The sequence below is a fragment of the Somniosus microcephalus genome, chromosome 18 (genome assembly GCF_052327205.1).
Source record: "Somniosus microcephalus isolate GS21.2 chromosome 18, FLI_Smic_1.0, whole genome shotgun sequence".
Lineage (NCBI taxonomy): Eukaryota > Metazoa > Chordata > Chondrichthyes > Squaliformes > Somniosidae > Somniosus > Somniosus microcephalus.
In genome coordinates this window covers 2,503,389-2,529,101 of record NC_141004.1, presented here as the reverse complement: position 1 = coordinate 2,529,101, position 25,713 = coordinate 2,503,389, and the positions used below count along the sequence as shown (strand labels likewise).

Below are 25,713 nucleotides of genomic sequence, written 5' to 3'. Positions count from 1 at the left end.
ATATTAACACACCTGTGGGACTTCCTGTAAATATTAACACACCTGTGGGACTTCCTGTAAATATTAACAAACCTGTGGGACTTCCTGTAAATATTAACACACCTGTGGGACTTCCTGTAAATATTAACAAACCTGTGAGACTTCCTGTAAATATTAACAAACCTGTGGGACTTCCTGTAAATATTAACAAACCTGTGGGACTTCCTGTAAATATTAACACACCTGTGGGACTTCCTGTAAATATTAACACACCTGTGGGACTTCCTGTAAATATTAACACACCTGTGGGACTTCCTGTAAATATTAACATACCTGTGGGACTTCCTGTAAATATTAACACACCTGTGGGACTTCCTGTAAATATTAACACACCTGTGGGACTTCCTGTAAATATTAACATACCTGTGGGACTTCCTGTAAATATTAACACACCTGTGGGACTTCCTGTAAATATTAACAAACCTGTGGGACTTCCTGTAAATATTAACACACCTGTGGGACTTCCTGTAAATATTAACAAACCTGTGGGACTTCCTGTAAATATTAACACACCTGTGGGACTTCCTGTAAATATTAACACACCTGTGGGACTTCCTGTAAATATTAACACACCTGTGGGACTTCCTGTAAATATTAACAAACCTGTGGGACTTCCTGTAAATATTAACACACCTGTGGGACTTCCTGTAAATATTAACATACCTGTGGGACTTCCTGTAAATATTAACACACCTGTGGGACTTCCTGTAAATATTAACACACCTGTGGGACTTCCTGTAAATATTAACACACCTGTGGGACTTCCTGTAAATATTAACATACCTGTGGGACTTCCTGTAAATATTAACACACCTGTGGGACTTCCTGTAAATATTAACACACCTGTGGGACTTCCTGTAAATATTAACATACCTGTGGGACTTCCTGTAAATATTAACATACCTGTGGGACTTCCTGTAAATATTAACACACCTGTGGGACTTCCTGTAAATATTAACATACCTGTGGGACTTCCTGTAAATATTAACACACCTGTGGGACTTCCTGTAAATATTAACACACCTGTGGGACTTCCTGTAAATATTAACAAACCTGTAGGACTTCCTGTAAATATTAACACACCTGTGGGACTTCCTGTAAATATTAACAAACCTGTGAGACTTCCTGTAAATATTAACAAACCTGTGAGACTTCCTGTAAATATTAACAAACCTGTGAGACTTCCTGTAAATATTAACATACCTGTGGGACTTCCTGTAAATATTAACATACCTGTGAGACTTCCTGTAAATATTAACACACCTGTGGGACTTCCTGTAAATATTAACAAACCTGTGGGACTTCCTGTAAATATTAACATACCTGTGGGACTTCCTGTAAATATTAACACACCTGTGGGACTTCCTGTAAATATTAACACACCTGTGGGACTTCCTGTAAATATTAACATACCTGTGAGACTTCCTGTAAATATTAACATACCTGTGAGACTTCCTGTAAATATTAACATACCTGTGAGACTTCCTGTAAATATTAACACACCTGTGGGACTTCCTGTAAATATTAACATACCTGTGAGACTTCCTGTAAATATTAACATACCTGTGAGACTTCCTGTAAATATTAACATACCTGTGAGACTTCCTGTAAATATTAACATACCTGTGAGACTTCCTGTAAATATTAACATACCTGTGAGACTTCCTGTAAATATTAACAAACCTGTGAGACTTCCTGTAAATATTAACACACCTGTGGGACTCTCTGTAAATATTAACACACCTGTGGGACTTCCTGTAAATATTAACAAACCTGTGAGACTTCCTGTAAATATTAACAAACCTGTGGGACTTCCTGTAAATATTAACAAACCTGTGGGACTTCCTGTAAATATTAACACACCTGTAGGACTTCCTGTAAATATTAACACACCTGTGGGACTTCCTGTAAATATTAACAAACCTGTGGGACTTCCTGTAAATATTAACACACCTGTGGGACTTCCTGTAAATATTAACACACCTGTGGGACTTCCTGTAAATATTAACACACCTGTGGGACTTCCTGTAAATATTAACACACCTGTGGGACTTCCTGTAAATATTAACATACCTGTGGGACTTCCTGTAAATATTAACAAACCTGTGGGACTTCCTGTAAATATTAACAAACCTGTGGGACTTCCTGTAAATATTAACACACCTGTGGGACTTCCTGTAAATATTAATACACCTGTAGGACTCTCTGTAAATATTAACACACCTGTGGGACTTCCTGTAAATATTAACACACCTGTGGGACTTCCTGTAAATATTAACACACCTGTGGGACTTCCTGTAAATATTAACAAACCTGTGGGACTTCCTGTAAATATTAACACACCTGTGGGACTCTCTGTAAATATTAACACACCTGTGGGACTTCCTGTAAATATTAACACACCTGTGGGACTTCCTGTAAATATTAACACACCTGTGGGACTTCCTGTAAATATTAACACACCTGTGGGACTTCCTGTAAATATTAACACACCTGTGGGACTTCCTGTAAATATTAACAAACCTGTGGGACTTCCTGTAAATATTAACACACCTGTGGGACTTCCTGTAAATATTAACACACCTGTGGGACTTCCTGTAAATATTAACACACCTGTGGGACTTCCTGTAAATATTAACAAACCTGTGGGACTTCCTGTAAATATTAACAAACCTGTGGGACTTCCTGTAAATATTAACACACCTGTGGGACTTCCTGTAAATATTAACAAACCTGTGGGACTTCCTGTAAATATTAACACACCTGTGGGACTTCCTGTAAATATTAACAAACCTGTGGGACTTCCTGTAAATATTAACACACCTGTGAGACTTCCTGTAAATATTAACACACCTGTGGGACTTCCTGTAAATATTAACAAACCTGTGGGACTTCCTGTAAATATTAACAAACCTGTGAGACTTCCTGTAAATATTAACAAACCTGTGGGACTTCCTGTAAATATTAACAAACCTGTGGGACTTCCTGTAAATATTAACACACCTGTAGGACTTCCTGTAAATATTAACACACCTGTGGGACTTCCTGTAAATATTAACAAACCTGTGGGACTTCCTGTAAATATTAACACACCTGTGGGACTTCCTGTAAATATTAACACACCTGTGGGACTTCCTGTAAATATTAACACACCTGTGGGACTTCCTGTAAATATTAACACACCTGTGAGACTTCCTGTAAATATTAACATACCTGTGGGACTTCCTGTAAATATTAACACACCTGTGGGACTTCCTGTAAATATTAACACACCTGTGGGACTTCCTGTAAATATTAACACACCTGTGGGACTTCCTGTAAATATTAACACACCTGTGGGACTTCCTGTAAATATTAACACACCTGTGGGACTTCCTGTAAATATTAACACACCTGTGGGACTTCCTGTAAATATTAACACACCTGTGGGACTTCCTGTAAATATTAACAAACCTGTGGGACTTCCTGTAAATATTAACAAACCTGTGGGACTTCCTGTAAATATTAACACACCTGTGGGACTTCCTGTAAATATTAACACACCTGTAGGACTCTCTGTAAATATTAACACACCTGTGGGACTTCCTGTAAATATTAACACACCTGTGGGACTTCCTGTAAATATTAACACACCTGTGGGACTTCCTGTAAATATTAACAAACCTGTGGGACTTCCTGTAAATATTAACACACCTGTGGGACTCTCTGTAAATATTAACACACCTGTGGGACTTCCTGTAAATATTAACACACCTGTGGGACTTCCTGTAAATATTAACACACCTGTGGGACTTCCTGTAAATATTAACACACCTGTGGGACTTCCTGTAAATATTAACACACCTGTGGGACTTCCTGTAAATATTAACACACCTGTGGGACTTCCTGTAAATATTAACAAACCTGTGGGACTTCCTGTAAATATTAACACACCTGTAGGACTTCCTGTAAATATTAACAAACCTGTGGGACTTCCTGTAAATATTAACACACCTGTGGGACTTCCTGTAAATATTAACAAACCTGTGGGACTTCCTGTAAATATTAACACACCTGTGAGACTTCCTGTAAATATTAACAAACCTGTGGGACTTCCTGTAAATATTAACAAACCTGTAGGACTTCCTGTAAATATTAACACACCTGTGGGACTTCCTGTAAATATTAACACACCTGTGGGACTTCCTGTAAATATTAACACACCTGTGGGACTTCCTGTAAATATTAACACACCTGTGGGACTTCCTGTAAATATTAACACACCTGTAGGACTCTCTGTAAATATTACCATACCTGTGGGACTTCCTGTAAATATTAACAAACCTGTGGGACTTCCTGTAAATATTAACAAACCTGTGGGACTTCCTGTAAATATTAACACACCTGTAGGACTCTCTGTAAATATTAACACACCTGTAGGACTTCCTGTAAATATTAACACACCTGTAGGACTCTCTGTAAATATTAACAAACCTGTGGGACTTCCTGTAAATATTAACACACCTGTGGGACTTCCTGTAAATATTAACACACCTGTAGGACTCTCTGTAAATATTACCATACCTGTGGGACTTCCTGTAAATATGAACATAGCTGTGGGACTTCCTGTAAATATTAACACACCTGTGGGACTCTCTGTAAATATTAACATACCATAAACCCAAGGGAGCCTCTGTAGGGATCTAATAAGAATGAATGATTTGTTAATGCCAACTTTTTTTATCTCTACAGGTGCTTTGCTTATTTTGGGAGGTATAATGCTGAACCTCATCGCTACCAGCATGCTACTGAGGCCAATTTATCTCCATGAAAAGCAGCCCACGTACTCTGAATCATCCTCTAATGTGAAAACGCTCATAACCCCACATGGCAGTCTATTTCAGAATGGGACAACGAAACAAGGTATCTTAGAGAGCCAGTCAGAAGGCTGTTTAATCACCGCCAATCCCACCGTTAGTCACTCAGCTATTGGTCATTTTGGTGTCTCTAAGAACCAGGACAGCTGCATCCTGAGAGATGAGAACCCGAGCGTCAACGCGTCACGAGTGGAGACGGAATCCAGTATCACGCACGAGAGCAAAGCCTTTTTGGACAAAGTAACTTTCAGAACAGCTCATAGTGAGACTGTGGAGTTTTCCAGCAGGGACAAGGGAGCGCAAAGCCTACCTCCGAAGGAGAAGCTTCTCGACTTCTCACTGTTAAGAGATCCTTTCTTTTGTATTTACACATCCTCAGTGGTGTTCAGTCAGTTAGCATACTTCATTCCGTACTTTCACCTATCAGCAAGGGCCAAAACCTTGGATATTGATGCGATGGACGCATCCTTCATCATTTCTGTTGCAGGTGAGCTCAGGCCTAAAGGTCTTGTCCTAGTGTTTGAAGTTTGTTTTAGATTTGCTGTCCTGATGGAGCTTCGCTTGCTGGGGTACAGATCTTAATGCCCCAAATATGTCCTCATTCTTCATGTATAAGCCTAGAAATGAAAGCCTAGGTTCCTGATCAGCGATATTCTAATGCAGCAGGAACTTAGATTGGAAAAGCTAGACTCGGGAGTCAGCAGATTGTTCAGCTGTGACGGGAGGTGGAGTGAACATCACAAGTGAGCCTGATCCTTTCAACTCCAGGTGTCCGCACACTTTTCCCAGCAGGAGTGCATCAAACATTCTGCCAGAGCTGTATACAGAAGATTATTCAGTGCTTATCTGAAATCTGGTCGTCCACTGCTCGCCATTTAAATAATATTTCCACATCTCCCAACAGTAGCTCGTCTGTCAGCACTGAAGACTCGGGCCACGAAATTCGGCTCCTTTGCGCTTGCCGTTAGCACCTCCAGGGGGCGCTAACGGGTTGCAAAGTGCTCATCGCCAGGGTGGGGGCAGCCGCGCCCCCGCTGGTAGCGCCCCGAGCCGCAGCGCTGCCGTCGATGATGTCATCGCCGTGTGGCGCGACCCCTTAGCACCCCGCTATGGCAGAAATTCGGCTGCTCCTTGCGAGGCGGCCGTGGGTGGTGTCAGCACCAACCTCGTGGGTCACAAGCTGGGCCGACCTCTGCTTGTGGAGCGCTACTTAAAGGGAGGTGCGGCCGCGACCTGCGCCACCATTTTTTTTTCTGGCAGATCTCCAGGTCGGCGCTCCGTGGTGGTCCTTGGCCTGGTCCGTGGCCTGCCATCGCACAGCCTGGCACTGTGTCTCAGTGCCGGGCTGCAGCCACAGCACCACGCCGCCATGGTGGACTAGTGTGGTCCATTGGGGGCCCTGCAGAGCTCGCAGCGTCCCTCCCCTTTAACGGAAGGGGAGGGGTGCTGAAACGTGTCAGCGCTATGTGGAGTGGCTGTGAGGCGCTCTGGCGCTACCACGCTTTGGGCCCCTGACACCGCCCCACGAGGAAGTGGCGCGCCCAAGATAGCGCTCCGCTTCCTTGCCGGGGCAGTAAGCCGAATTTAGCGGCCGGGGCGGTACTTCCGCGCCGGGCACTAAATCTCCGGCAGTAATTCGCTTACCGCCCCCAAATGGGGTATAACTGAATTTCGCCCCCTCGGTCTTTCTATCACACTGCAATCTTCAGGTTTCAATCCACCTGATCACTATTTCCCAATCAGTGCTGTCTTCTCAGGATCGATTCTGTGCTCGCAATAGGGAACTGAGTCCACAGGGAGCAGGAAATCTTGCACATGATTTAGCACAATGCAATCCCTCCAAGTGCTCGCCCCACTGGGAGCATGGAATTGGCACTCCCTTTTATACTTTGCACCCTCAGTGTTGGCCAGGCTATGGGGTCATGGCCCTTTCACTTTGCTTTCCCAGTTACAAAAAGAGCAAACTGTACCAAGCAGGAATGTGGCAGGTTCTGTTTGTGCTTCGTGCTGTGACTCGATCTCAGGGGGAGTTAGCAATAGCCACAGTCTCCCTGAGTGAGAGGAAGGTCCAATCAGGCAGCGTTCCCATTCCGGATCACATTCCAATTCACAGTTGTGAGTGGGTGAGGGCAGGGTGGAGCGCGCACATGTAGGATGGGTGATCTCGAGGGGACTGTTGGTGTCTGTGGACTTGTAACGAGGAACAGGAAATGGGAATGTTCCTGGCGTAGTCAAGTCTCAATCCACTTCACTTCCATGTCCATTGTCATGGGGCAGTCGTCATGGTAATGAAATCGAGCTCACATTAGCTGGGAGTATACGGGTTCATTTTAATCCAATCGGTGTTTAATCTCTCAAACCTTTGAAAGAAATGAAGATTGCATTCTGATTTGAATGCTGCACAGCGCTTAACTGAGGGAATGCTGTCCCCGTGCAACGAGGTACAATGCCTCCACCTGCAAATACACAGCTGTACCAATGGGCAGTGCCTGTGCTGAACGTGTTATCATTGAGGCAGAGTGCCCTCTGGGAACCTCAGTCATATTCCCAGGAATTTGATTTGGAGCCAGCAGAAACGGATGTTTTAGAGAACTGGACATGAGATAATAGCCAACCAATAGATCCGAATCACTCCCCACAACCCCCAGAGCAGACAGGTTGTTAAAACTAACTGGAAGAATAAAACAGGATTCAACAACAATAACTTGCATTTATATAGCGCCTTTAACATAGGAAGACGTCTTGAGGTGCTTCATAGGAGCGATTATCAAACAAAATTTGACACTGAGCCACATAAGGAGATATTAGGGCAGGTGACCAAAAGCTTGGTCAAAGAGGTAGGTTTTAAGGAGTGTCTTAAAGGAGGAGGGAGCGGTCGCGAGACGGAGAGGTTTAGGGAGGGAATTCCAGAATTTGGGGCCTAAAGGTTGCGACACAGGTTAGCTAGGCCATAAAAAAAAGCAAACCAAGCACTAGGGTTTATTTCTAGAGGTTTTGAATTGAAAAGTAGAGAAGTTATGCTAAACCTGTATCGAACCTTGGTTAGACCACACTTAGAGTACTGCGTACAATTCTGGTCGCCATATTATAAAAAGGATATAGAAACACTGGAAAGGATGCAGAGAAGATTTACAAGGATGATACCAGAAATGCAAGGGTTCTTTTTAATTCATCTTTTATCGGATGTGGGCATCGCTGGCAAGGCCAGCATTTATTGCCCAACCTTAATTGCCCTTGAGAAGGTGGTGGTGAGCCACCTTCTTGAACCATTGCAGTCCGTGTGGTGAAGGTACTCCCACAGTGCTGTTAGGTAGGGAGTTCCAGGATTTTGACCCAGCGACGATGAAGTATCGGCGATATACTTCCAAGTCAGGATGGTGTGTGACTTGGAGGGGAACTTGGAGGTGGTGGTGTTCCCATGCGTCTGCTGCCCTTGTCCTTCTAGGTGGAAAAGGTCGCAGGTTTGGGAGGTGCTGCTGAAGAAGACTGGGCAAGTTGCTGCAGTGCATCTTGTAGCTGGTGCACACTGCAGCCACGGTGCGCCGGTGGTGGAGGGAGTGGATGTTTAAGGTGGTAGAGGGGGTGCCAATCAAACGGGCTGCTTTGTCCTGGATGGTGTCGAGCTTCTTGAGTGTTGTTGGAGCTGCACTCATCCAGGCAAGTGGAGAGTATTCCATCACACTCCTTACTTGTGCCTTCTAGATGGTAGAAAGGCTTTGAAGAGTCAGAAGGTGAGACACTCGCCACAGAATACCTAGCCTCTGACCTGCTCTTGTTGCCACAGTATTTATGTGACTGGTCCAGTTAAGTTTCTGGTCAATGGTAACCCCCAGGATGTTGATGGTGGGGGATTCAGTGATGGTAATGCCATTGAATGTCAAGGGGCAGTGTTTAGACTCTCGCTTATTGGAGATAGTCATTGCCTGGCACTTGTGTGGCACGAATGTTACCTGCCACTTATCAGCCCAAGCCTGAACGTTGTCCAGGTCTTGCTGCATGCGGGCATGGACTGCTTCATTATCTGAGGAGTTGTGAATGGCACTGAACACTGTGCAGCCATCAGCGAACATTCCCATTTCTGACCTTATGTTGGAGGGTATACATATCAGGAAAGGATGGACAGGCTGGGTCTCTTTTCCCTTGAAAAAAGAAGGCTGAGGGGTGACCTAATAGAGGTCTTTAAAATTATGAAAGGTTTTGACAGAGTGGATACAGAGAGAGTGTTTCGACTTGTGGGGAAGAGCATAACTAGAGGCCATCAATATAAGATAGTCACAAAGAAATCCAATAGGGAATTCAGAAGAAACTTCTTTACCCAGAGAGTGGTGAGAATGTGGAACTCGCTACCACAGGGAGTGGTTGAGGCAAAGAGTAAAGATGCATTTGAGGGGCAGCTCGACAAGCATATGAGGGAGAAGGGAATAGAGGGTTATGCTGATAGAGTTAGATGAGGAATGACGGGAGGTGGTTCAAGTGGAGCATAAACGCTGGCATGGACTGGTTGGGCCGAATGGCTTGTTTCTGTGCTGTATATCCTATGTAATCCTATGTAAGGCACGGCTACCAATGGCGAAGTGATGAAAATTGGGGATGCTCAAGAGGCCAGAATTGGAGGAGCGCAGAGATCTCGGGGGGGTTGTAGAGCTGGAGGAGATTACAGAGATAGGGAGGAGCGAGGCCATGGAGGGATTTGAAAACAAAGACGAGAATTTTGAATTCGAGGCGTTGCTTAACCGGGAGCCAATGTAGGTCAGCGAGCACGGAGTGATGGGTGAACGGGACTTGGTGCGAGTTAGGACACAGGCAGCAGAGTTTTGGATGAACTCAAGTTTACGTAGGGTAGAACGTGGGAGGCCAGCCAGGAGTGCGTTGGAATAGTCAAGTCTAGAGGTGTTTTGATGAGATAACAGGTAAACTAAAGGGTACAATCCTAAACAGGGTGCAGGAACAGAGAGACCTTGAAGGTGGCAGGGCAGGTTGAGAAAGCGGTTTAAAAAGCATATGGGATACTGGGCTTCATGAATGGAGGCATAGAGTACAAAAGCAAGGAAGTTATGATGAACCTTTATAAAACACTGGTTCTGCCAGGGATGAGGGACTTCAGTTACGTGGATAGACTGGAGAAGCTGGGGTTGTTCTCCTTAGAGCAGAGAAGGTTGAGAGGAGATTTGATAGAGGTGTTAGATAGAGGACACTTGGAAAACAGTGACCGGATCGGACAAAGTCAACATGGATTTACGAAAGGTAAATCATGCTTGACTAATCTACTGGAATTTTTTGAGGATGTAACTGGTAAAATAGATAAAGGAGAACCAATGGATGTGGTGTATTTGGACTTTCAGAAGGCTTTCGATAAGGTCCCGCATAAGAGATTAGCGTGTAAAGTTAAGGCACATGGGATTGGGAGCAAGGTATTGACTTGGATAGAGAACTGGTTGGCAGACAGAAAGCAAAGAGTTGGAATAAATGAGTCTTTTTCCGAGTGGCAGGCAGTGAATAGTGGGGTACCGCAGGGATCGGTCCTTGGACCCCAGCTATTCACAATATATATTAATGATCTAGACAAGGGAACTAGATGTAATATCTCCAAATTTGTAGATGACACAAAGCTGGGTGGGCGTGTGTGCTGTGAGGAGGATGCCGAGAAACTCCAGGATGATTTGGACAGGTTGGGTGATTGGGCAAAAGCATGGCAGATGCAGTATAATGAGGATAAATGCGAGGTTATCCACTTTGGTGGCAAAAACAGGAAGGCAGATTATTATCTGAGCGGCAATAGATTGGGAGAAGGGGAAGTGCAACGAGACCTGGGTGTCCTTGTGCACCAGTCGCTGAAGGTAAGTATGCAGGTGCAGCAGGCGGTTAAGAAGGCAAATGGTATGTTGGCCTTCGTAGCGAGAGGGTTTGAGTACAGGAACAAGGATGTCTTGCTGCAGTTGTACAGGGCCTTGGTGAGACCACATCTTGAGTATTGTGTGCAGTTTTGGTCACCTTATCTGAGGAAGGATGTTCTTGCCATGGAGGGAGTTCAGCGAAGATTCACCAGGCTGATACCTGGGACGGCAGGAATGACGTTTGAGGAGAGATTGGGTCGATTGGGCTTATACTCGCTGGAGTTTAGAAGAATGAGAGGGGATCTCATTGAAACTTATAAAATTCTGACAGGACTAGACAGACTAGATGCAGGAAGGATGTTCCCGATGGTCGGGGAGTCCAGAACCAGGGGTCACAGTCTAAGGATAAGGGGTAAGCCATTTAGGATAGAAATGAGGATGAATTTCTTCACCCAGAGAGTGGTGAACCTGTGGAATTCTCTACCACAGAAGGCAGTAGAGGCCAATACATTAAATATATTCAAGAAGGAGTTGGATATATTTCTTAAGGCTAAAGGGATCAAGGGATATGGGGAGAAGGCAGGGACAGGGTACTGAATTTGGATGATCAGCCATGATCGCATTGAATGGCGGAGCAGGCTCGAGGGGCCGAATGGCCTACTCCTGCTCCTATCTTCTTTGTTTCTATGTGTTCAAAATCATGAGGGGTCTGGACAGAGTAGGTAGAGAGAAAACCTTTTTTTATGCAGCGAGTGGTTATGATCTGGAATGCACTGCCTGAGAGGATGGTGGAGGCAGAGCCAATCATGGCTTTCAAAAAGGAATTTGATAAGTATCTGAAGGAAAAAATAATGCAGTGCTACAGGGAAAGGGCGGGGAAGTGGGACTAGCTGAAGTGCTCTGGCAGAGAGCCGGCACGGGCTCGACGGGCCGACTGGCCTCCTTCTGTGCTGTAACCATTATGTGATTCTAAAGGCATGGATGAGGGTTTCAGCAGCAGATGAGCTGCAGCAGGGTGGAGTCGGGCGACGTTACAGAGGTGGAAATGGGCGGGCTTAGTTATGGCGCAGATATGTGGTCGGAGACTCACCTCGGGGTCAAATATGACACCAAGGTTGTGAAGAGTCTGGTTCAGCCTCAGACAGAGGAGAGGGAGAGGGATGGAGACGGAACATGGTCGTCATGTGCCACCACAGCTTAACCATCAAGTACGGACTTCAGTTCTGGAAGAGTCTGTACACTGGAGTGCAGTTAGATGCTGTGTGTGTCAATCCTGGCTCCTCACAAACAACCTGACGACTCCCAGTGATTCAGAGACACAGAGTGTCCACAGCGCCTGGTCTGCACGCAAGGCCTCCATAATCAGCACCTGTGAAGAGACGCTCGGTCACTCGACCAGGAAACACCAAGACTGGTTCGACGAGAATGACCAGGAGATCCAGGAGCTAATAAGTCGCAAGCGCAAGGCATTCCTGATCTGGAAACAGCAACAGAACTCAAGAGCAAGAAAGCAGCTCTACAGACGCCTGAAGGCCGAGGTCCAACAAAAAACTCGCGACCTAAAGAACAGATGGTGGGTGGAGAAAGCACAGGAGATCCAGCAGCTAGCCGACAACCACAACATGCGTGGGTTCTTTAGCGCAGTCGAGACCATCTACAACCCAAGCACCCAAGGCCCTTCCCCACTGCGGGCCAAGAACGGAGAGGTACTCCTCAAGGACAGAGAGGCAGTCAGTGCCCGCTGGAAGGAGCACTTTGAAGATCTCATTAACCGAGACTCTGTCTTCGATGCGAGTGTCCTCAACTCCATCCCACAGCATGCTTCCCGCCACCATCTCAGCACAACTCCAGCCCGGCATGAGGTTGAAAAGGCCATCCGACAACTGAAGAACAACATGGCCTCAGGAGCAGATGGAATCCCCGCCGAGCCATTAAAACATGGCAGAGAAGCACTACTGGCACGAATTCATGAACTTATTTCTCTTATCTGGAAGGAGGAGAGCATGCCAGGGGATCTCAGAGATGCCGTAATTGTGACCATCTTCAGCGGAGTTTCCCTGCTGTCTGCCACAGGGAAAGTCATCACAAGAATCCTCCTCAATCGCCTTCTCCCAGTGGCCGAAGAGCTCCTCCCAGAGTCGCAATGCGGATTCCACCCACTAAGGGGCACAATGGACATGATCTTCACTACACGTCAATTACAAGAGAAATGCAGGGAACAGCACCAACCACTGTACATGGCCTTCTTTTGATCTCACAAAGGCCTTCGACACTCAACCATGAGGGATTACGGAGTGTCCTCAAACTCGGCTGCCCTCAAAAGTTTGCCACCATCCTCCGCCTGCTTCACAATGACATGCAAGCCGTGATCCTGACCAACGGTTCCACCACAGACCCAATTCATGTACAGACCGGGGTCAAACAAGGCTGTGTCATCGCACCAACGCTCTTCTCGATCTTCCTTGCTGCAATGCTCCATCTCACCCTCAGTAAGCTCCCCACTGGAGTGGAGCTAATTTACAGAACAAACGGGAAACTGTTCAACCTCCGTCGCCTCTAGTCCAGATCCAAGGTCGTCCCATCCTCTGTCGTCGAATTACAATATGCAGACGGCGCTGCACACTCGGAGGTCGAACTCCAAACCATCGTCAACACCTTCACCGAAGGGCCTTACACTAAACATCCGTAGACAAAGGTCCTCTACCAACCTGCCCCCGCCACACAGTACTGCCACCCAATTATCAAAATCCATGACAAGGCCTTGGATAACGTGGCCCACATTCCATACCTCGGGAGCTTACTGTCAACAAGGGCAGACGTCGACGACGAAGTCCAACACCGCCTTCAGCGTGCCACTGCAGCCTTTGGTCGCCTGAGGAAGAGAGTGTTTGAAGACCAGGACCTCAAACCCGGCACCAAGCTCATGATCTACAGAGCAGCAGTGATACCTGCCCTGCTGTATGCCTCAGAGACACGGACCATGTACAGCAGGCACCTCAAAGCACTGGAGAGCTAGCACCAATGCTGCCTCCGCAAGATCCCGCAAATCCATTGGCAGGATAGGTGCACCAACGTCAGTGTTCTCGCTCAGGCCAACATCCCCAGCATCGAAGCTTTGACCACGCTCAATCAGCTCCGATAGACGGGTCACATCGTCCACATGTCCGATACGAGACTCCCAAAACAAGCGCTCTACTCGGAGCTCCGACATGGCAAGAGAGCCCCAGGTGGGCAGAGGAAACGCTTCAAGGACACCCTCAAAGCCTCCTTGAAAAAGTGCAACATCCCCACCGACACCTGGGAATCCCTGGCCCACGACCGCACAAAGTGGAGGAGAAGCATCTGGGAAGGTGCCAAACACCTCGAGTCTCTTCGCCGGGAGCAAGCGGAAGCCAAGCGCAAGGAGCGCACGTCAACCCAAGCACCCCACCCGCCCGCCCCTTCAACCACCGTCTGCCCCACCTGTGACAGAGACTGTAGGTCCCGCATTGGACTCATCAGTCACCTGAGAACTCATTTTTAATGTGGAAGCAAGTCATCCTCGGTTCCGAGGGACTGCCTAAGAAGAAGAAGAGTGTCAATCCTGGAGATTATCATTTGAAAGTTACCATTGAAAGGGCGGTGGAAGCAGATTCAATAGTAACTTGGAGGGAATTAGATAAATACTTGAAAAGGAGAAATTTGCAGGGCTCTGGGGAAAGGGAAGGGAGAGTGAGGCTAATTGGATTGCTTTCAAAGAGCCAACAGAGGCACGATGGGCTGAATGGCCTCCTTCTGTGCTATTATGGTTCTATGATTTAAGTTGATATCTGTTTAACATAACCCATTTCCACTCCAGCTTCAGGTGAAGCACCGTGGGACGTTTTACAACGTTAAAGACGTTATAGATGTGCAAGTTGTTACAATTAAAGTTAGATTGTTGCAGTGTAATTTAGTTTTTGTAAATTGTGTTTGTTCATAAATCCCTGTGTCTTGATTCATGCTGGGGTCCTGTTCGGTCAGGAGCTGGTGCCTCTGGTATCTTGCACCGCACGCCAGTGTTCAAAGACTATTTTAACATGCGGGGCGGCGGGTGGACGTTGTAACAGACCGAGTCCTGCTCTCATCTGACATCTGTATGCACGCACTTTCCAGCGGGCTCACTGGACAGCGATCAGGAGCATTTTTCTCCCTGTCCCCACCTTCCTCCCACCCCTGCCTAAGGGCACTGAGGCCAATTGTGCCACCCTCCCCCTGCCCCACCTGAGCACAGGTAACTCATGGCAGACTTGAAACTGAAGCCTGAACTCTGTGTCGCTCAGTAAACATACAGGGCTGAAAATTCAGTAGGGTTAGCGCCCATTTTGCGGCGCTAGAGGGCCTAGCGCCGCAATGATAGCCGTTTCTGAAATTCACTTCGGCGCTGCCATCGGCGTTAGCCGGTTGCGCTGCGCCGGCACCGATGACGTCATCGGTGTGCGCAGCGTCCCGGTTGCCGTGGCAACGCGCCCGAACGCCGAAATTCAGTTGCGGCCGCCTCGCCCGTGGCAGCCGCAACTAAGACTCTGGCAACCGAGTCTTACACAAGTTAGCGCGGCGCATTAAGGTCGCGCGGCGGCCGGCCGCTTTCCCGCTGGCCGCCTGCCCGCACCTCCCTCCCCGGACTCCTCCACCCCCCCCCCCGCGGAACAGATGCGTCTGGCCTGCAAGCCCGGCACTTGTCCGAGGTGCCGGGCTCATTTTTGAAAAAATCAAACGGCCAGCGATCGGGTGAAGGCAGCGCCTCCTTAACGGGAGGAGGAGGCCTGCACTTCCCCAGCCTGCCGCACCGCATCGGGTGCCGCAGCGCCGGATTAGCGCCGCAATGCGGCACTCAGCGCCCATTGGGAGGCACTCACACCCGCCAGTAGCGCCGGCAGCCGTCTGGGCGCGGCGCTACTGAATTTTTGCCGCGCGCAAGGGAATTAGCGCCAGCGCTAAATTTCCGGCGCTAAAGCCCTGGCGCGGCGTCAACTCAATTTCTAGGCCACAGCGTTTTAATAAATCGAGCACAGGTTCAGGCCTGCTCCCGATGTTTTCCATAGGCAAGCTGTCCCTTGCGAACAGAGATGGCACCTTGTATGCAAAGGAACCTGGGGCGTAGTGTTCCCCAGGCAAACAATGAACCCATTTACCATTGATGTGTTCAATGGAAATAGTATGGGATCCCAAAGAAAGGACAAATCACATTTGACAGGACAGGGTAAGAATTACAAATCAAGATTATTTTTTTTAAACAGCAGATTGGACTAGTTAGTGTCTCCTTCAGATCAATAAACATCTCGACTTTAGCAGCTCTCTCCGCAATAACTTTTGCAATTTGTATACTGGCTGAGCCTGACTGTAAAAGCTTTTATAGATATGTGAAGAGAAAAAGATTGGTGAAGTCACGCGTAGGTCCCTTGCAGTCAGAATCAGGGGAATTTATAATGGGGAACAAAAAAATGGCAGACCAACTAAATACATATTTTGGTTCTGTCTTCACAAAGGAGGACACAAATAACCTCCCAGAGATGCCGGGGAACATAGGGTCTGATGGAAGGGAGGAACTGAAAGAAATCAGTATTTGTAGGGAAATGGTGTTAGGAAAATTGATGGGACTGAAGGCCGTTAAATCCCCAGGGCCTGATAATCTACATCCTACGGTACTTAAGGAAGTGGCCCTAGAAATAGTAGATGCATTGCTGGTCATCTTACAGAACTCGATAGACTCTGGAACAGTACCCATGGATTGGAGGGTAGCTAATGTTACCCCACTATTCAAAAAAGGTGGCAGAGAAAAAGCGGGGAATTATAGACTGGTCAGCCTGATATCGGTAGTGGGGAAAATGCTAGAGTCTATTATAAAAGATGTAATAGCAGAGCACTTGGAAAGCAGTGACAGGATCGGACAAAGTCAACATGGATTTACAAAAGGTAAATCGTGCTTGACTAATCTACTGGAATTTTTTGAGGATGTAACTGGTAAAATAGATAAGGTAGAACCAGTGGATGTGGTGTATTTGGACTTTCAGAAGGCTTTCGATAAGGTCCCGCATAAGAGATTAGCGTGCAAATTTAAGGCACATGGGATTGGGGGCAAGGTATTGACTTGGATAGAGAACTGGTTGGCGGATAGAAAGCAAAGAGTTGGAATAAACGGGTCTTTTTCCGAGTGGCAGGCAGTGACTAGTGGGGTACCGCAAGGATCGGTCCTAGGACCCCAGCTGTTCACAATATATATTAATGATCTGGACGAGGGAATTGGATGTAATATCTCCAGATTTGCAGACGACACAAAGCTGGGTGGGAGGGTATGCTGTGAGGAGGATGTCGTGAAACTCCAGTATGACTTGGACAGGTTGGGTGATTGGGCAGAAACATGGCAAATGCACTATAATGTGGATAAATGTGAGGTTATCCACTTTGGTGGCAAAAACAGGAAGGCAGATTATTATTTGAATGGCAATAGACTGGGAGAAGGGGAAGTGCAAAGAGACCTGCGTGTTCTTGTGCACCAGTCGCTGAAGGTAAGCATGCAGGTGCAGCAGGCGGTTAAGAAGGCAAATGGTATGTTGGCCTTCGCAGCAAGAGGGTTCGAGTACAGGAACAAGGATGTCTTGCTACAGTTGTACAGGGCCTTGGTGAGACCGCACCTTGAGTATTGTGTGTAGTTTTGGTCGCCTTATCTGAGGAAGGACGCAATAGTTGAGTAAACAAATTGTGGCCCTCGCAGACTGTATATATAGATGCACGAGTCCTGCAAGCCTGCCCCTGTGCTAAGGAGGAGAACAATATGCTCCCGATCACTACCCAGTACCCCCGAAAGAAAAAGAAAGACTTGCATTTATATAGCGCCTTTCACTACCTCAGGACGTCTCAAAGCGCTTTACAGCCAATGAAGTACTTTTGAAGCGGAGTCACTGTTGTAATGTTGCAATAAGACCTTGTTGAATGTGTTCTCCATCCCTCCATTCATGCCTCTCGCTGTCCCCGACATCCCACAAAAGCAGCAGTACTTCATGTGAAGTGTCTGAATTCACATCGCCAAGGTAGTGATCCTGCCTGAGGGACCCTGACCTCTTCAACAATCTGAAGGAACCTCACCTATCGGTGACTTCTTAAAACTAACTGCAGATACTCCCGGCAGAGGGACATAAAGGAAGAGCGTCCCTTTGAGTTTCAGGAGATAACAATGATCAGGAGGTACATCCCAGCTCCCTATTGCAGGTGGCGATGCCGACTCCCTCCAGGAACTGTGCAGACGGTTGACAGAGACGTTTCTCAGTGCTTTGATGTTTGGGAACAGTTACCACACCTGGTGTCAGCTAAGCACTAAAAAGTTTTTTTTGTCTCTATATTTGTGTTCTTGAGCAATTCTCCCCTCTTCCCTGGTACTTCTTGTGAGTGAACCTGGACAACGTGTCAAGGTATCGAACTGTAGACATCACAATGGCTGAGAGCAGAACTATTGGCCATCAATATAAGATGGTCACTAATAAATCCAATCGGGAATTCAGGAGTAACTTCTTTACCCAGAGAGTAATGAGAAACTAGCTAGGCAGGGGGATGGGATACAGAGTGCAGCCATAGTAGGGGGTGATGCACAGCCAAATATAGAGGAAAAAACAAGTCAATCTGGAAGGCAGAGCAAATATGCAATGACACAAGGGAGTATGGCAAGGCTGGATGGCATTTATTTTAATGCAAGGAGTCTTGCGAGTAAGGCAGGTGAATTGAAGGTGTTGATGAACACATGGGAGTATGATATTGTTGCTATCACAGAGACATGATTGAGGGAGGGGCAGGACTGGCAGCTCAATATTCCGGCGTATAGAATCTTCAGGTGAGACAGAGGGGGGTGTAAAAGAGGAGGAGGTGTCGCAATATTAATCAAGGAGTCAATTACTGCAGTAAGGAGGGATGATATCTTAGTAGGTTCCTCTAATGAGGCCATATGGGTAGAACTTAAAAACAAAAAGGGGGCAAGCACTTTGCTGGGAGTGTACTATAGGCCCCCAAACAGTCAGGGGGAGATAGAGGAACAGATTTGTAGGCAAATCTCAGAGAAGTGTGCAAATAATAGGGTAATAATAGTGGGGGATTTCAACTTCCCTAATATTAACTGGGATAGTCAGAGTGTGAAAGTATAGAGGGTGCGGAATTCTTAAAGTGCATCCAGGAGAGCTTTGTGAGCCAGCATGTAGAAAGTCCTACAAGAGAGGGGCGGTACTGGACCTAATTCTAGGGAATGTAGCTGGGCAAGTGGTAGAAGTGTCAATAGGAGAGCATTTTGGTGACAGTGACCATAATTCGGTGAGATTTAAGGTAGTCATGGAAAAGGACAAAGATGGACCGGAAATAAAGGTTCTAAATTGGGGGTAGGCCGATTTTAATATGATAAGGCAGGACCTGGCCAAAGTGGACTGGGATCAGCTACTTGTAGGAAAATCCACATCAGAGCAGTGGGAGTCATTCAGAAAGGAAATAGAGCGAGTACAGCGCCAACATGTTCCAGTAAAGGGTAAGGGTGGTACCAACAAGTCCAGGGAACCGTGGATGTCAAGGGATATACAAGAATGGATTAGGAAAAAAAGGGAGGCTTTTGGCAGATACAAAGGACTAAAAACAGTGGAAGCCCTAGAGGAGTATAGAAAGTGCAGGGGGGTACTTAAAAAAGAAATTAGGAGAGCGAAGAGGGGGCATGAAAAAACACTGGCGGGCAAAATGAAGGAAAATCACAAGGTGTTTTATAAGTATATTAAGGGCAAGAGGATAACCATGGAAAGAGTAGGGTCCATTAGGGACCAAAGTGGCAATCTGTGTGTAGAGCCGGAAAATGTAGGTGAGGTTTTAAATTAATATTTTGCATCTGTGTTCACTATCGAGAAGGACGATGTAGGCATAGAAATCAGGCAGGGGGATTGTGATATACTTGAAAAATTTAGCATTGAGAAGGAGGAGGTACTAGCGGTTTTAGCAGGCTTAAAAGTGGATAAATCCCCAGGCCCAGATGAGAGGTATCCCAGGCTGCTGTGTGAGGCAAGGGAGGAGATTGCAGGGGCTCTGACACAAATTTTCAGAACCTCTCTGGCCACAGGGGAGGTGCCAGAGGACTGGAGGACAGCTAACGTAGTACAATTATTCAAGAAGGGTAGTAGGGATAAACCAGGGAATTACAGGCCAGTGAGCCTAACATCAGTGGTAGGGAAATTATTGGAAAAAATTCTGAGGGACATAATTAACCTCCACTTGGAGAGGCAAGGATTAATCAAGGATAGTCAACATGGCTTTGTCAGGGGGAGATCATGTCTAATCAATTTGATTGAATTTTTCGAGGGGGTGACAAGGTGTGTGGATGAGGGTAGTGCAGTTGATGTAGTCTACATTAACTTCAGTAAGGCTTTCGACAAAGTCCCGCATGGGAGATTGGTCAGGAAGGTAAGAGCCCATGGGATCCAGAGCAATTTGGCACATTGGATCCAAAATTGGCTTAGTGGCAGGAGGCAGAGGGTGATGGTCGAAGGTTGTTTTTGTGACTGGAAGCTTGTGTCCAGTGGGGTACCGCAGGGATCGGTGCTGGGTCCCTTGCTGTTTGTAGTTTACATTCATGATTTAGGTATGAATGTAGGAGGTATGATCAGTAAGTTCGCAGATGACATGAAAATTGGTGGAGTGGTAAATAGTGAGGAGGGAAGCCTCAGGCTACAGGACGATATAGACGGGTTGGTCAGATGGGCAGAACAGGGAATTTAACCCTGAAAAGTGTGAGATGATGCATTTTGGGAGGACTAACAAGGCAAGGGAATACACAATGAATGGTAGGACCCTAGGAAGGACAGAGGATCAGAGGGACCTTGGTGTGCATGTACATAGATCCCTAAAGGCAGCAGGACAGGTAGATAAGTTGGTTAAGAAGGCATATGGGATACTTGCCTTCATTAGCCGAGGCATAAAATAAGAGCAGGGAGGTTATGATGGAGTTGTACAAAACGCTAGTTAGGCCACAGCTGGAATACTGTGTGCAGTTCTGGTCGCCACATTACAGGAAGGATGTGATTGCATTAGAGAGGGTGCAGAAGAGATTCACCAGGATGTTACCTGGGCTGGAGCATTTCAGCTATGAAGAGAGACTGGACAGGCTGGGGTCATTTTCCTTAGAGCAGAGAAGGCTGAGGGGGGACCTGATTGAGGTGTACAAAATTATGAGGGGCATAGATAGGGTAGATAGAAAGGAACTTTTCCCCTTAGTAGAGGGATCAATAACCAGGGGGCATAGTTTCAAGGTAAGGGGCAGGAGGTTTAGAGGAGATTTGAGGAAAAACTTTTTCACCCAGAGGGTGGTTGGAATCTGGAACTCACTGCCTGAAAGGGTGGTAGAGGCAGGAACCCTCACAACATTCAAGAAGCATTTTGATGAGCACTTGAAATGCCATAGCATACAAGGCTATGGACCAAGTGCTGGAAAATGGGATTAGAATAGATAGAGCTTGATGGCCGGCGCAGACACGATGGGCCGAAGGGCCTCTTTCTGTGCTGTGTAACTCTAGGGGGGGAAAATTCGGTATCGCCCCATTTGGGGCACCATTATTGGTGGCGCGCAAAGTTTAGCGCCTGGCGCTAATTATCGCCTCCGACAGCAAACTTGGCTTTTATCGGCCCCGGAGGTGATTGAAGCGCTAAATCAGGTGCTACACACCTCTCTTAAGGCGCTAAGGCCGAGGAGTGAGGTGCTACCTCAGAGCGCTGGTGAAGCTCATGTGATGTCAGTCAGCAATGGAACACAGACACACTGGCGCCGGCCAGTTCTTAAAGGGGAGGGTCGATCTTGCTCTCCATCCACACCCTGCTCATTGCAGCCTTGAATCTCGGCCTGGAGAGACCTGTACATCAAATCTGCTGGAAAGAACAATGGAGAGACCCAGGGAAAGAGCTCAGAGTGCAGCTCCCATAGTCTCTTCTAAATCGATACAAGGTCAAATCAAAATGAACCTGCAAAGTGCTGCTCAGTACCCAAAACTCCTTCACACAGCGTTGAATCTCTCCAGAAGTCTCTCTCTCTCTCTCAGAATGCGTGGTGCAAAAATGTCACCGACAAAAAAAGGCAGGAAGCGGCTGCCTTTAAATAGCGCTCCCCCAGTCCCTTTCTGACTGCAAAACGCTCCCCTCAACCTGTCATTGCTAGCGGCAGGCGGTAAGGCAGGGGGGCGCCACTCAATTTCCGGTCCGGGGTGCTACCGGGGCGTTGCGCACTCGACTGATGTCACGATCTGCCAGCGCAGGATATTGTGGCGGTAGTGTTTAGAGCTGCTGCAAAATGTCTAGTTAATTTCGCGAGAGGCACAGATAGCGCCGTGCCCGGGCGCTCGTTGCTTTGCGCCCCACTTGGCGCCCTCTTAAGGCGCTAACGGGAGGCGCAACCAACTGAATTTTTCCCCCTATAACTCGAATGTGGAACTCGCTGCCACAGGGTGTGCTTGAGGTGAATAGCGTCGACGCATTTAAGGGGAAGCTAGATAAACACATGAGTGAGAAAGGAATAGAAGGTGATGTTGATGGGATGAGATAAAGAGGGAGGAGGCTCGTGTGGAGCATAAACACCGGCATGGACCAGTTGGGCCAAATGGCCTGTTTCTAGGCTGTAAATACTGTGTAATACTGAATTGGTGGCTAGAGAACAAAGTTTGTGGTGGAACTGAAGACAATGGCTTCGGTCTTCCCAATACTTAATTGGAGGAAATTTCTGCTCATCCAGTACTGATGTCGGACAAGCAGTCGGACAATTTAGAGACAGTGGAGGGGTCGAGAGAAGTGGTGGTGAGGTAGAGCTGGGCGTCCTCAGCGTACATGTGGAACCTGACGCTGTGTTTTCAGATGATGTCGCCAAGGGGCAACATGTAGATGAGAAATAGGAGGGGGTCAAGGATAGATTATTGGGGGACTCGAGAGGTAACGATGCGGCAGCGGTAAAAGAAGCCGTTGCAAGTGATTCTCTGGCTTTAATTAGATAAATAAGAATGGAACCAGCGAGTGCAGTCCCACCCAGCTGGATGACGGTGGAGAGGCGGTGGAGAAGGATGGAGTGGTCAACCGTGCCAAAGGCTGTAGACAGATTCCAGTGTATTCCTGTGACTGGGGTTAGCACACTGACCTTTGGGAGCTTGTTTTTAATCCTGCCCACATCATCCGTGTGAAAGTCTTTCCTCTAGCGACTGAAATAAGTCTCAGTTGGATGGGTTTGTTCGCTATCTTGAGAATAAACCCTTTCAGTGTTGAGAATAATGTGTTGGCATGGGGTGGGGGTCGGGGGGGGAGGGCTGTCCCTTGATAAATGGGAGACAGGTCGTCTCAATCAATTGTTGTGGGCAATTCGAATGAAATTGGAACATTATTTTGAAACTGGTTCCCCAGTGCTCTGAGTACATGGAATAAAGCTGAAGAAGAATCAGAGAGAAAGAGGCCAGAGGGACCGGTGGTGTGGGTTATGGAATTGTCACACACCAGTCGGGGCCGTCTAGCAACACTCTGTTAAGGTTGAGGTTAAGGTGCATTGTTTGGGGCAGAGTGGAGGAAGCTTTACTCTACACCTCTCTGTGCCGGAGCTGATCTAGGAGTGTTTGATGCTCTCACTGGATCAGAGCCGGATTAAGAATGGGCAGCAAGAGTATTCGAGACCCTCCGCACCCACTGCACAACATCCCCCCTCCCCCCACCCCCAACCTGATCCATTAAAACACTGTTAACCATGTCAGTATTTATATTGTAACGACCTGCCCAATCTCCCTTGCCCCTTCCCACGCTGTTATTAAATGCTGGAATATTTTGATCCAGCAGTTGTAGGTGTTTTTTCTGGATTATGGGGAGTGTTACTGGGAGGGCCATCGCCCCCTGCAGTGGGCACAAGGTGGTAGGGGTTGAGTCTATTAACCGAGTTTTGGATTACAGCCAGGGCTTGGAGGTCCGAGTTTAACGCTGGTGTCCTGGTCAGACTGGTGACAGGATGTGAGCTCGGACTGAATAATGTGAACACTTCTCCTCGCATCCAGTTAATGCTTTACGTGCGCTGCATGGTAAGAGGCCACTTAGTGCTGTGTGCTGCATTTAACAGTCCGCCCGCCCACTTGAGGAGAATAGCGGTCACATGGCAACACAACACAGGCCGGCATTTCAGCAGGAGTCTCTGGCTCAGCGATTGAGCGGATAGAGAGGTTAGAGCTAAGCAGATCATTCCGTGTTACACTCTGACCCAGGGAACTGGCCCAGTCCTGCCTTCACAATGACTCCTCTGTTCTCCTATGTGTTTACGCCTGAATTTCTCCCTGTGTGAAAATTTCTCTAGGCTCGAATGCTGCTTGCTTAAAACCCGTTCTTCGTAAAAGAAGCCATTCAGTTTTCTGGCCTGGACTCTCAGTTCTGCTTCTCATCTGGTTGCCTAGCAAAACCAAAGCTTCTCCAGCTGATTTCTGTGTTACCTTCTCTCGCTCGCTCTCCCTCCGTCTCTGTCGCTCCAGGATTCACTAATTGGATCAAATTCAAGTCAGGAGACTTTCCAATTCTTTTCTTGGCTCCCCTGAGCTCCCCTAAAATCTGCAAGCTTTCGTTTTCTCGCACAGCTTCAGTCAGCTTCTGTAGCTGCACTGCCTAGGACTGACCCGGGCCGTACTGGGACTGACCCGGGCCGTACTGGGACTGACCCGGGCCGTACTGGGACTGACCCGGGCCGTACTGGGACTGACCCGGGCCGTACTGGGACTGACCCGGACCGTACTGGGACTGACCCGGGCCGTACTGGGACTGACCCGGACCGTACTGGGACTGACCCGGGCCGTACTGGGACTGACCCGGGCCGTACTGGGACTGACCCGGGCCGTACTGGGACTGACCCGGGCCGTACTGGGACTGACCCGGACCGTACTGGGACTGACCCGGGCCGTACTGGGACTGACCCGGGCCGTACTGGGACTGACCCGGGCCGTACTGGGACTGACCCGGACCGTACTGGGACTGACCCGGGCCGTACTGGGACTGACCCGGGCCGTACTGGGACTGACCCGGGCCGTACTGGGACTGATCCGGGCCGTACTGGGACTGACCCGGGCCGTACTGGGACTGACCCGGACCGTACTGGGACTGACCCGGGCCGTACTGGGACTGACCCGGGCCGTACTGGGACTGACCCGGACCGTACTGGGACTGACCCGGACCGTACTGGGACTGACCCGGGCCGTACTGGGACTGACCCGGGCCGTACTGGGACTGACCCGGGCCGTACTGGGACTGACCCAGACTGCCCCGGGCCGCGCTAGGAGTGATCCGGGCTGCGCTGGGACTGACCAAAGCTGTACTGGGACTGACCCGGGCCGTACTGGGACTGACCCAGACTGCCCCGGGCCGCGCTAGGAATGATCCGGGCTGCGCTGGGACTGACCGAAGCTGTACTGGGTCTGACCCGGGCCAGGCCACACTGGTGGATGGGAGATGTTTTGGGACATTCTGAGGTTGTGAAAGGCGCATTATAAATGCAAATCCTTTCATTTTTTTCTCATGTAAAAAAGAAAAACTTGTAACACATCCTCAGAGAGGGCTTTGCACAGAATGAATCACTCAGCACACAAACTGTTGTACAACAACCATTTATGCGCACAAAAAGATCCCACAAGCAGATGACTGACCAGTTAATCTGTTTTCGGAGCCGTTGTTTCAGTAAGGCACATTGCCAAGGACACTGGAGAGATGTCCCTTTCTATTCTTCAAATTTGTGCCATGGGATCCAAAACGTCCCCCTGAGGGCAGACAAAGCCTCGGTTTAACGTCTCATGCAAAAGACGGCACATCCAACAGTGCAGCGCTCCCTCAGTATTACTTCTCCGACAGTGCTCCATTCCCTCAGTACTGCCCCTCCAATAGTGCTCCATTCCCTCAGTACTGCCCCTCCGACAATGCTCCATTCCCTCAGTACTGCCCCTCCGACAGTACAATATACCCTC

At 47.9% G+C, this 25,713-nt stretch overlaps 1 protein-coding gene and 1 long non-coding RNA gene across 2 annotated transcripts in view; one reads left to right on the top strand and one right to left on the bottom strand.

Moving 5' to 3' along the window:
• Positions 1-25,713, top strand: part of slc16a4 (solute carrier family 16 member 4) — a 187,031-nt gene that overhangs the window by 104,371 nt on the left and 56,947 nt on the right. The window contains exon 7 of the mRNA XM_086010961.1: positions 4,771-5,382. Within this exon, the coding sequence (XP_085867087.1) occupies positions 4,771-5,382 (612 nt within the window). The remainder of the gene's footprint in view (positions 1-4,770; positions 5,383-25,713) is intronic.
• LOC147104976 (uncharacterized) overlaps positions 25,357-25,713 on the bottom strand; it is a 72,524-nt gene continuing 72,167 nt past the window's right edge. The window contains exon 3 of the long non-coding RNA XR_015081662.1: positions 25,357-25,509. This is a non-coding gene — a long non-coding RNA (uncharacterized LOC147104976). The remainder of the gene's footprint in view (positions 25,510-25,713) is intronic.